Source organism: Solanum stenotomum, chromosome 1, assembly GCF_019186545.1.
Source record: "Solanum stenotomum isolate F172 chromosome 1, ASM1918654v1, whole genome shotgun sequence".
In the NCBI taxonomy this organism is placed as follows: domain Eukaryota; kingdom Viridiplantae; phylum Streptophyta; class Magnoliopsida; order Solanales; family Solanaceae; genus Solanum; species Solanum stenotomum.
The window spans coordinates 19,307,645-19,320,354 of NC_064282.1; the positions used below are offsets into that span (position 1 = coordinate 19,307,645).

A 12,710-nucleotide genomic window follows, 5' to 3' on the forward strand; every position below is an offset into this window, starting at 1 on the left:
ATTTAATATTTAATCTTGAAATGGGTCTATTCCTAAATTTCAAAAATAGTTTCCATCATTTTTCATCATTTTACTGTATCTATTTTTATTCACCATGTTGGATATTTAAGTTTGCAAAAATGGTGGCTGAAAATGGGAAAGAAGAAGAAAAAATTAATTAAAAAATCGACTAAATAGGTTTTTCACGCGCGCTCAATAAGTGTATTGCACTCACTATGCCATGTAAGCAAAAAGTGTCAAAATGACACAGCGAAACCCTACATGAGGTGTCTAAAATGAACATCATCTACTTGAGGTGCTTAAGTGAAATTTCGTGCCAAATTTAAGGGGCTACCGATGGGTTAGGCCTTGTATTCCATCACAAACTGTTTTTTTTCTTAAATATATATAGTATGACTGTAAGTAGATTTGTGTATTATCTGACTCCTTTGACTTTGAGCTCCAATATGATGTTCTTTAGGAGACACTATGATAAACTACTGCTACTTTTGATTGCTTCATTTTCTTTCTACTCCTGTATCTAATTGCTTGGTCCTTTTGCTAGCTTGTCATATGCGTTACCTTTTTAAAAAATTTACATTTCATGCTTTTTTGGTATTCCAAGAAAGTTTCATAATTGATTCTCTTCAAGTGTACGCTGAGCTAATAGCTCTTGTTCGATAACTTGTAAATCATATAAAAAATGTGTACCATACTAGATAACTAGTTGTGCAACAAGCTCGACTAAGAAGCATTGATTGAGAATCGATTTATGCTAATGAAATTGAAAGTGGTTATCCATTATTCCTTTCCCTTAAATAAGAAAAAAGAATTCTTCATTCCTTCATCATCGAATACTGATTTTTTTTTCCAGTGTGGAGCCCTGTAAAAGACAGTGAAACGGCGGGCCAACGGTCAAAAAACCAACTGTTAATAGGAGAAAATTGCGGACAGCTGCTCGCCATTTGCTTTCTGCAAAATATTTGAAATTTGCGTGTGAAAAAAAAGTTACTCATCGAAATCTGCGTGTGCAAATCTGAAACCTTTCACAACAAATTAAACTCCCTTTCCAATGGCTAACTCAAAATCATTCTTTCTCACGTTCAATCATCTAACAATATACCTCATTCTGTTGCTACTATCACAATCCCCACAAATTCACTCAACATGCCGCAATTTCTGTAACAACATTCCCATAAACTACCCGTTCAGCATTGACGATGGCTGCGGCGCGCCGCAGTATCGTCACATGCTGAATTGCTCCGCTACTGATTTATTCTTCCTAACACCATCAGGAAATTACAAAGTCCAATCAATCGACTACGAAAAGCAAACCATGACGATCTTCGATCCTTCAATGTCTACTTGTTCAATCCTACAACCTCACCACGACTTCAAAATGTCAGAAATTCAATCAGCTATAATCCCGCCTACGCCTGACACAATCTTCATCCTCGTGAATTGCTCCGTCGATTCGCCTGTACTTAACCATTACAAGTCGCTCTGTTTTAATTTCTCCGGTCATTCGTGTGACGAACTCTACGGTTCGTGCACTTCGTTTAAGTTGTTTCATTTACTGTCTAACAGTACGCCGGCGTGTTGTTTCACGGGTTATGAAACGGTGAAGTATATGAGTATGGATATATTGGATTGCACGCATTATACTAGTGTTTATAATACGGATAGATTGGAAGGTGTTGGGCCGTTGGATTGGCTTTATGGGATGAAATTGTCATTTAGCGTGCCGGACACTGGATGTGCCCGGTGCGCTAAATCTGGTGGGACTTGTGGATTTGATGTAGAGACTCAGATGGCGCAGTGCATTTGCTCAAGCACTAGTAATTCTACTAGAGATTGTGGTAAGTGAGACATAACTTTTTTTTTTCTTCTTCACTCATATAATTTATGCGATCTAAATTTGATGAAGCTGAACCCATAACGTGATTTGACATGGAGTAACCATGATTCAGATTTCTAGACATTAACAGTGTGTTTATGTTGAATTTTGCAGCTGGGGGCAGAGAAATAAACTTTGCTGATAGTTACAGAGCATCCTCATTTCCGCCACTGCAGTTGCTATATATTTTGGCTCTTGTGGCCATTTCTTACAGCATACTATTGAGATGATGAATCTTCTGTTAAGTTTGTTGATTTTTCTTCTCTTTTTGTATTTTTATCTTTCTAAACTAATTATTACTATATTATTCATGTTGCCTAAACTAGGTGGATTTTTTTTAATATAGTACTATATTTTTTTCGGTATTACACTTGGAAAAAAGTCAAAAAAGATGCCAGAAATTCAGAACTTGAAGGAATTATCAGTTTTGTGTCTTCAAAATATTGTGACGTAGAATATATATCTATTTATTTAACTTTATATAAATTTAAGTATCTAATTACGAAGATTTAATTTATTTTCACTTGGTTAGTTTTTTTTTTCCATTATCAGAGCTCTGATTATTTATCATTAATTACAATGAATTATGATCACTAACGAAAGTCATTATGTAATGAATATAAGTGCTAAGTGCAATTACACGAAGCTTCACAATGGGTAAACTTGCAAAAGAGAAAGGATTCATGCAAAAAAAATAGGGGTTGAAAGATGAAAGTAATAAATTGTATATCTGCAATAATTATTGGAAGATGAAAAAAAGGATATTATATAAATTATACGACAATAATATTTTTTTTCATTTAGCTAATTCATTGTATAATATGAACTTTAAGAGAACTTTATACAATAGTAATATTTATTACATTTTAAAAAACTGTAATCTTAAATGTAGAACATAAAAATAAAATATTCAAGAGTACATAATGAAAGTGTTTAAAACACACCTAAAGTATAGCTTCTTTTAAGTTTCATATCCAAACTATTAAAACGGTGAGAAACACATCTAAATTATCCCCTCTTTAATTTGAAAAACACAATGTGTGTACACTCTTTTACGTGAGTTGCATCTTTTAATTGAATATAACGTTATTGATTAAATTGAATCGTGATTTGAAAATATAAACAAAATAATTAGGAGAATAATAACAACACCTCATGGTAAAGTAATTATAAAAGTTGTAAAATGTTTGGAAACCGAAGAAGAGGCAAAAATATTTTGCAGAAGAATACGGATGCGTGATAGTGTTAATAATCAGATCAGGTATTACTTTTCTCCTTTTTCCACTTGATAGAATGTTGAATTTGTATGTATTTGAATCTTTCCCAGGAGAAAATGAAGTTTTTTATTTTTGTCCCATTTTATGCCTGCTCCCTGTTTGATGTTATGCCACAATGAATATTGTCACATATTTTCTGCTCTTCATTCTTTTTGCTATATCATGTGTCCAATTGCTGCAAACCCCTTCTGCAGGTGTAGATAATTCAAGCATTCTGAGCCGACACTAAGCTGTTCATTCCAATTAAAAAATAAATAAAAATCAGCTTCCGTGTTTGATCAGTTTATGTGCAGCTCGACTAATTTTATTTACATTTGAGAGGAAAATAAGAAGAACCTGGATATCCAGGGTGATGGCTGTTGCAAAGCTACACTCCTCTGTTCGTCCTCTTTGTCGTTCTTTTATCTCTTCAGCAAGAATGCTTGAAGAATCCATTAAAGCTGTGGTGGAAGATAAAAGATATGAACAGATTCCTGATATTCTAAGCTCTTCTGAAGGCTTTCACCGCAGTCCGAATCCCTTTTCATTTTTATCCACCTTCCCTGAAAACACAAGTGTCAAAATTGTTGACGAAATTTTACAGTCTTTTTCTCCGATCAGGCCTCGTTATCACCCTCAAATTGCATATTCCTGTCTCCTTTCCTACAGTCTCCAAAGCTCAAATCCTCTCCCACTTGCTCTTGCCATTCTCCAGCGTACCCTTCGCTCTGGCTGCATTCCAGTACCTCAAACTCACCTCCTACTCTCCACTGCATGGATTGAACGTCGGAGTAAATCCTATTCTGTTTCAAGCATATTGTTGGAAATGCAGGATATTGGATATGCACCTGATTGTGGCACTTGCAGTTACCTAATCTCATCGCTTTGTAAGGTTGATCAGATACATGAAGCAGTTAATGTATTGAAGGGAATGGGCCGTGCTGGTTGTAGTCCGGATTTGGATTGTTATGGTTCTTTAATTGACAACTTGTCCGAGCTAAGAATGACGTCTGCTATCATAAAGACATTGAATGAAATGGTTGCCATATTTGGCTTGAGCCCCAGAAAAGAAACTTTGGTGAAACTTTTGGCAGCACTACGGGCTAACAAAGAGATAAGGAGAGCAATTGAAGTAATTGAGTTCTTAACAAATGAGGGTGTGCATATTGGATTCGAGTGCTACCAATCAGTGCTTGAAGGGTGCTTAGAGAGCCGGCAGTTTATTTTGGCTGGAAAGTTTGTGATAGAAATGACCAAGAGAGGCTTTATACCATACATAAGGTCAAGGCAAATGGTTGTTGAAGGCCTGACAAGTATTGGTGAGTGGAAACTTGCCAATGCCGTGAGACAGAGGTTTGCAGAGCTAAGGTCGTAGTTCCATGCATACATGTGAATCAGTAAGCTTTATAGAAAGGGATCAAGATCATTATCCAGACTGAAGGTATGACTGTAATTTCAGCAACTCCGTTGGAAGTCCTCTCAGAACCTAGGTACTGTATATCACGTTATAGTTTGTTGGTTAGTTTATGAAACTCAAAGCTCGTTATTGCATTTTCATATGCGTTAGACGGAAAGTTATACATTTTTTGCTTCTGAATGAAGTTGTATAGCTTCTCCAGTAATTTGAGATTGAAATATAGTTTATTATGTTTGTAAATCATGACTTCTCATTTCTGTTCAATAGTTTCAAGATTTCCTGCGTTGAGATATAAGAAAAGCATGTGTTGAACTATAAAAATGAAGAATTTTTGTACTGTCCAATGTCATACTTAGAAATCTACATTATAAAGAGAACCATGAGAAGTTTTAAATAAAATGAGTATAAGTTTCATATAGCAAATCAACAAGAGAAGTGATCTACAAGGATTTGAAATTTTGTTAGTGGGAGGTGACAAATATCTTGTGGAATTAGTTGAGGTGCTTTGGCTCAGACACCCAGTGGCGGAGCCAGGAATTCCGTAAAGGGTGTCCAGAAATAGCACAATAAATTCGAACACACGAGCACTTTCTCATTCCAAGTAGGTGAAACCATTGGACTATAATAGTTTGTTATGTTAAGAGTGTCGAAATTATGTTATTTAATTATTTCATGAATCATTTTACTATTTTTCCTGACGACCCTGACCACCATGTGTCTACGCCAGTGCGGACACCATGTTCATCAAAAGAAAAAATTTCAAGAATATTCCAACAATCACGGGTGTGATCTAGTAATCAATGAAGTGAAGCAAACTATGATTCTCAAATTTAAATTTTAGTGAAGGCAAAATACACTAGATGATATTTTTTTCATCTGCCTAAGCTTTGGTGGCCGGCTGATTAACCTGATATATATATATATATATATATATATATGTTGGTAGAAGATAACATATACCCAATGAAATAGTAAAGGTACAGCAAGCTGGCCAGTACACTATTATTATAATTACAAAAAAGTAAGAATATTTTTTGATCGGTAAATGAGCAAGAATATTCTATTTGCTATTGTAATATTCATATTCTTTTGAACGTAAGTTTCCTATGCTAACAGGGTGCGTGTTATTTCAGGAATTTGTGATAAAGACCCTTTCGAATTTTTATTTACACCAATATGGAAAATAATTTATTTTAGAACGTTTAAAAAAAATAAGCTTTTATCACATGAAAGCATGTTAGCTAGCATAAAAATATCAACTTTGATGGTTCTTTAAGCGTTCCACTGAATTTTCGAATTTGCTTGACTGGAAAGTTAGCATTGAAGTTTTAGATTGGTGTCTTGACAAGTACTCTTTTGACCTTTTCTTCTGTCACAAAAGAAACTTCTATTATTTTCTTATATATAACATTTAAAATATTTTGTTAATTTGGAAAAAAAATGTCAAAAGTATTTTAATCTTGAAATCGAGATATTTTAACAGTAGATCCAGGGGGAGGATAAAGTATACACACTTTGGGTGTGTTTGGTAAAAATAAAAATGTTTTTCTGAAAAAATAAATGGATTTTTACTTGTTTTTGAGTGTTTTATTAGTAAGGAGAAAATATTATTCCAGGAATATTTAGGTATAATGGTGACAAATACTATGACATTTGGATCAGGACCTGCCCTTAAACAGGAACCCTTGCTTCGACTCCGACTCGAAATCCAACCCAACCCTGGCCTAAGCCTAACCCGGGATCCAACAACTGACCCAGCCATGACTAGGGACCCGATGTCGACTCGAGGCTTAACCCTGACATGAGACCGACCTTGAAAATGGGCTGATGGAAAATTTGTAATTCTGGTGAACAAGGCTTAAAGGTGAAGTACCACAATCATAATCATTTATTATGCCAACCTTCTAATTAGTTTTTTTCTATTCACATTCTTCCTTTTGAGTGCATTTGTATTCTAATTGAAGATTTTTACAAAAATATACGGTCTATATGAATAGCCTCTTCTTCCTTTTCACAGCAGTACTTATACATACAATATTTTACTGTACATACTGTATAGAAGTGTATAAGAGGTGCTTATACACATTTTTACACTTTTATATAGATCGGCTTATGTAAAAATTATGTTTGTTCTTCTATGAACTTTAAGTACATATTACAAATATTTTTTTACGACTAGTATGACTAAATACAATTCATCTTCAATTTTAAGTCCATATATTTTAAGTAAAACAAAAAATATTAGTATTTGATGTCTATTCATATATAAAAATATAAATAATTAAGATTTAACTTGCGCAAACAACATCTCCTTGCAAATCACCATGTAAACAATCTTTAGTCTAAAAGACCAAGCTATGGAATTTAGCTAAAAAAAAACAAACCAGCTCTTTCTCCACGTACCATTAAAAATATTGTCATATCTTTAATTAATTAGCTTGCCAAAAAGAAGAAAATAAATAGAAAAAACAAGTGTAAAGTAGCTATCAACGAGCCATGAGCATAAACAAGTCACACATTTATTTTCTTATTTCTAGCTCTGATTCTCGTACAAACAATTAAATTCTATTTCGTATGATTCCAAAATGTAAACAAATAAATAATCCTATCTAAAATTGAATATGTCCATTCTTTCTTAGTTTATGCCAAAAATGATGTACACGGTTAAAAAAAAATATTTAAAAAATTTAGTGCACTTTCTTATTAAAAGCGGATTACATGGAACATTATTTGAAATCAAACTAATTTGAAGTTACATGCAATTTTTCATTTTTTATATTTTAAGTTAGTATTTTTTTTTTCATAAACATGAAAACTCAGTAAGATGTGAAAACTATCAAAATTTCCTCAAATTTAATATAATCTTACCAAAATAAGCAAACTATAGTTCATAATCAAGATATATTGGAATATCTTAAGGTGCCACATCTATAAATCGCTTATTTCAAGATCCTTTTATAAATAAATGTTTGCAATTACAAACTTTCAAATACACATAATTTTATAAAAATTCACTAGTTAGCAATAGTAGTAACTAATTTTTCTTTTTGGAAAAATCCTTTTGGCCAAAATGGTAAAATAAATATTTCACACTATTTTATTTTACCTTTTTGAACATTTTTACCCTTTCAACTTTAATACCTTTTAATTAAAAAGTGGAAAAAAGATCCGTTTATTTTAAAATAAAAATGATATTATAGACTTTTTAATTCTCTGGCCAAAATTTTTGGCCATTTAGCATTATCCTTTACTTTTAATATAATTCTTTTACGTGATATAAACAATCTAACTCTTCACATCGATCATCATTATTTCCTTTACAAAATCTAAACTGATGAGTTAAGTTTTACATTTTAAAAAGTTTTCATAAGGAGAATTTGAAATCATGTTTGGGCTTATATTTAAAGTCATCCTTAATATTTCACTTGAAGCACAAATAATCCCTCTTGTTTATTAAATTGGTGCACATTTGGTCACTTCATTAACCGGCCGTGAACTTTTAACAGNCCCCCCCCCCCCCCCCCATATTGCAACAACAATTCCACAATAAAAAAAATGATTATTTGAACAGTTCAAAAAGATAGATTTAACTACTACTCTTGTAGATTTGCTGAGAGTCATAGCTAAGAAAAGATGGGGGAAAACACTATATATTTTCGCCAATAAATTTCTTCTTTTTTGTTGTTATGATCACATAATCGTTACCACGACAATAATTCAAATTTCCTATTAAGTTAAATTCCCTTTGCTTGATATGTTCTGCATATTTAATTGTCATGAAAACTGGATAAAGAAATCAGTAAATTATTGTTAGTATTTGCAATCAAATCTAAGATACAAAAGCCCATCTACAAGGAGTAATTTCATGGTAGCTAATTACTCAATCCATTCATGTTTACTTATTGGTTTATGTTTGACTTGACATATATCTTAAGAAATAATAGATAAAATTTTAATTTTATTAAATCATTGTAATGATCCTCATGGTCATTTCTGTGTCTTGCCTTCTGTGTGTCGTTTAGAGCGTTTCTATAGCGACCCTAAGTCATTTATGACTTGCTGGGACTGCCAGTTTGGTCACCTGGTCGTTCGTTTGGTCTTGGTGCGAGTTTTTGTGTTTTGGAGCTTATGAACCTTGAACGATCATTTTCGATCAAAAGTTCAAGAAGATGACATCGGAATCCAATTCTGATGATTCCATCAGCTCCGGAAGGGTCATTTTAGGCTAATAGGATGGTTGTCATGACTCTCGATGTTTTCAGTGTGAGTCGGTGCGATTAGGCGTTTTAACTTTAAGTTTAAGCCTAAGTTTGACTTTGGTCAACATTCTGAGTAAACGCGCTCAGATGAGAATTCAGTCAGCGTGGTTAGCTCCGGAATGTCGAGTTTGGTCTAGATTGACCCTTATTTTGTGTCTGGAGATTTTCGATATCTTTCCGAGCCCTTTTGTGGGTTTTGACTTAAAATGGCTTTTGAAAGTGGGACCCACTTTTTATCGAAAAGACCTCTGATTGAAATTTTGACTGCGCCTTTGAGTCTGGAATGTCGAATTTGGTATGGTTGCATAGCTCGTTTGCGTGCATGGGGTTCCGAACGAGATCGGAGTACCCCGTCGGAGTTTTTAGTTGTTGGAAAAATTGCAGAAAATCTGCAATATAATGCAGATTTTCAGCAATATTTCCCAAAACTTTAACTCTCATAGCTCTCTCATCTCTCAACTGATTTGGGCGATTCAAAAGGCAAAGTTGTGAGATTTTTCAAGGACAACGTGTTGGTGAGCTCGGATAATGATTTGGAGTCCCCGTTCGAGGTAATTTCGCGATAAAACCTGACTGCAGTACCTTTTTCGAGCCTTTGTTTTTGGTATTATTGTTTTGGTCTTATCTCACTCATTTTACCTCGGTTTTGGGTGATTCGAAGTCTCATGTGTTGATAATTGTCGTGGCTTCATCGTAGAGTGTTCAAAGAGTGTTGGACACCATTAGATTCTTGTAGATCTCGACTTTAGGCTGCTGCTGTTTTCTTTTTTGTAGTTGATTAAAATAGGATTTTCTTGCTTGTCGGTTTTGCTGGGTTTTGATCCCCGAATTGTGTTTCATTTTAAAACACAAGTTTGGGGTGATGTTTAGGGTGTCTTGACGGAGTCAAATTTGGACAGTTCGGTGCGGGTCCCACGATTCTCGTTTTGACTCCAAAATTGACCCGTCTCCGTTTGTTGTGATTTTGGTGTCTAAATGACTGTAATAACGTTGTGATACTATTTTTGATAGCGGGGCAGCGTTTCGAGGACGTTCGGAAAGGGAAAGCTTCGGAGAAGTGATTTTGGAGCCCGTGTGATTGGCCTACAGGTAGGCTACGGTTTCCCTCTCTTAGATTGAGCTCGAGAATATGAATGGATGTTGATTAGTTGGGATTTGGGTTGGGTAGTTATTGAATCCTACATAGGTGTTAAGAAATCATGTTTTCGGCCTATTTCGGGAATTATCGGGTAACTGTGAGCATGCTTTGTGTTATTAACGGACCCTCCTTGCTATGTGGAGTGCTTGCATGCTTAATTATTGTTTATTTGAAGATTGTTGGGCCTTAGTTTAGGTTTGACTAGGGCTTGCCTTAGAAATACATTATTCAAATCCAATAGGCCTTAGTTTTGCCCCGACGTCGCTCGACCGGCTTAGATCCCTGTAGACTGGTGTAGCAGACTTGAGTCTGATAGTTTGGGCCTTAGTTAGGCGATACTCTTTCTCCGACTATAGTTATCCTTATTTTCCCCGATGTTACGGCTTCACGAGTTACATCGGCGACACTAGTTCTACTTCGCGGTTTGAATTTGATTTTCGATTTGGTTCCAAGGACTTACATTGATTGGCTAAGTATGGACGGCGTTCCACGGACATTTATGAGTGTGGATCGATTAGGACTCTTTCAGCAGTTACATTGGCACCTTTATATAGCATCCGGTTTAAGTTCCGGCCTCTATCGCCCAGATACTTATATAGAGCATCCGGTTTAAGGTCCGGCCTCTATTTCCCAGATACTTATATAGAGCATCCGGTTAGAGTTCCGGCCTCATATACTTGATATTTGTGATTGGTTACTTGGGTACTTCTGGTGAGCATCCGGTTAGAGGTCCGTCCTCCGTACTGTCAGATTTTACTAATTAGGGTTGAGGTTCTGATTCGTGTTCTTCGTTCTTGGATTCTTTTATGCAATTCTCTTTAGTTATAGTTATTATGTGTATTCGTCGGGCTTATGAGGGTGTGTCCGTTCGGGTTTTTATTTAACTTGCGCACGAGTGTACCTTCTGGGCTTATGGGGGTCCAGTTAGGTGTAGTTAGCTTATAGATTACTTTAGTTAGTTCTTTCTACACTCGTGTGCATTCCATTGTTACTTAGATGTCCACTCTTGACCCTCGGTTTGTGTTATTCCTTCTTTTCATATTGCCTTTACCTTTCAAGTTCAGTCGGCCTATGATGTCTACTGGGTACCTATTGTTTTGGTACTCATGCTACGCTCTGCATCTGTTTCGTGATGCAGGTCCGGGCACTAGTAGCCAGCGTTGATCGAGCTTGGAGCAGTCTGATCGGAGACGGGGGTGAGCACACGGCGTTTTGTTCTATTTCAGTCTCCATCTGTATATATAGACTTGTCTTTTTCCTTTCGAGACAGTCCAGTCTCTGTTGTCCACTTTTGGGACTTGTACTCATTTTGTTAGTAGCTTTGTACTAGTGACTTCCAGGTTCTAGGAGGGATCTGTATTTGTATATATGTTTTTGGTTTGCTTCCGTCTGTTTATATTGTTATTTGCCTACTCTTGTTTAGTTTCTACCCTCATACCCATTACTTGTTGTTCCGGGTTATGGGGTGGCTTACCTACTGGTGGGTTATAGTAGGTGTCATCATAACTTGAGAAATCGGGTCGTGACAATCATCTATAGTGTTTTTTCTTATAAGCAAAAAGCCATCTTTAGGCTGTACAAGTTGTTTGATAATATTTCAAATGGTTCCTAGTATTTAGAACAAAATGGACAATTATGTGAATATGTGCGTGTAAATTGGTAAAACAATCTTGGAGAATTATGTTTAGTTAAGTTGTGAGTTGGAATTGCTATAAGGATCAAAGATTTTTTAAAAAAAAGAAGCTATTCTTTCCGTTAAAAGTTGACTGCTAGTTAGTGGGTATACTAAAAGTGCATCAATTTAATAAACAAGAAGGACTATTAGTGCTCCATATAAAAGAACAAAAATGAATTTATGTCTAGGCATAAAGATGAGGGATGATTTTTGGCCTTTTCTCTAAACTATGTATCTAAACATATAAATAAAGTTATAATTTCAAATCACGCTGCTCGAAATATATAAATTTGTTAGGCTAGTCAATTCACTATAAAGTGAAAAGGAAAAAAAGAGTAACCATTCAACGCAACGTGTGGAGTGCGAAAGGAAAAAGGGAAGAGTTTACCGTTCAAAATGGTTCTCCCAAATTTGGCTCGAGGCCTATAAATATATCTCAAAGAGCCTCGCGAGCTCTTCACATTACCATTCCCTCCCTTTTTGTACCTCAACAAATCACCATTCTTCTACCTTTGGTAAGCTTCAGATCTTGATTTCTCTCTTTCTCTCTTCCCGATCTACGCTTTTTCATTCATCTCCTCAATTTCATACATTGCATTCTTCAATTTACTGCATTTTCTTTTCTCCGATCTGACCCGAATTTTGTCTCTTTGTTTTGGAATTCTTGAGATTTGATTTTGTATTTTGGAGCTAGTTTTGATTTGATCTGATTAGGAATTTGTTTATGGTTGAACAGATCTCATGCAATTTCATCTGGTTTGCGCGTGCTCAATTTTGCACCGACAGATTTATTGTTTCTCGTTTTAAGATTTGATTATTTTTTATTTTTTTTTGAAACTTGTGGGTTTTTGTTTAACTTGAGTCGATCTCTTTCAATTTCAATGGTGGAGTGTTACTGGAAAATTTCTACTGTTTTAGGATAGTATCGAGGCTTGGGAATAGTTTAGGCTTGTACTTGGGAATGTATGTGGGAAGGAATAAATTAATGATAAAGCGGGGCGGGTGCATGTAAATACCTGGGTTCTGGCTTTTTTGCTTTTGATTGTCATCTATTATGAAGATTGATGTTTTATACTTTAGATTAAAAGT

General features: G+C 35.1%; 3 protein-coding genes and 1 pseudogene across 4 annotated transcripts in view; 3 read left to right on the top strand and 1 right to left on the bottom strand.

Moving 5' to 3' along the window:
- Window positions 1–12,710, bottom strand: part of LOC125852682 (phosphatidylinositol N-acetylglucosaminyltransferase subunit P-like) — a 29,823-nt pseudogene that overhangs the window by 5,267 nt on the left and 11,846 nt on the right.
- LOC125852668 (uncharacterized) overlaps window positions 819–12,710 on the top strand; it is a 28,901-nt gene continuing 17,009 nt past the window's right edge. Inside the window, exons 1-2 of one of the 2 annotated variants that reach the window (XM_049532389.1) lie at window positions 831–1,838; window positions 1,991–2,321. In XM_049532389.1, coding sequence (XP_049388346.1) covers window positions 1,052–1,838; window positions 1,991–2,106 — 903 coding nt within the window. In that variant the 5' untranslated portion in view covers window positions 831–1,051 and the 3' untranslated portion in view covers window positions 2,107–2,321. Of the gene's footprint in view, window positions 1,839–1,990; window positions 2,322–12,710 lie in introns of those variants that run through there. The other variant, XM_049532395.1, reaches the window with a different exon arrangement.
- On the top strand, window positions 2,917–4,775 carry LOC125852638 (pentatricopeptide repeat-containing protein At1g06270-like). The gene is made up of 2 exons (XM_049532361.1): window positions 2,917–3,137; window positions 3,348–4,775. The coding sequence occupies exon 2, from the start codon at window positions 3,506–3,508 to the stop codon at window positions 4,505–4,507; it is 1,002 nt and encodes a 333-aa protein (XP_049388318.1). The 5' UTR covers window positions 2,917–3,137; window positions 3,348–3,505; the 3' UTR covers window positions 4,508–4,775.
- Window positions 11,989–12,710, top strand: part of LOC125852692 (UMP-CMP kinase 3-like) — a 29,665-nt gene continuing 28,943 nt past the window's right edge. Inside the window, exon 1 of the mRNA XM_049532411.1 lies at window positions 11,989–12,136. The gene's annotated coding sequence lies outside the window, so the exon portion shown is untranslated. The remainder of the gene's footprint in view (window positions 12,137–12,710) is intronic.

Excerpts from the sequence above, each read along its gene's own strand:
- LOC125852638 (XM_049532361.1), top strand. The coding sequence starts at position 3,506 with ATGGCTGTTGCAAAGCTACACTCCTCTGTTCGTCCTCTTTGTCGTTCT.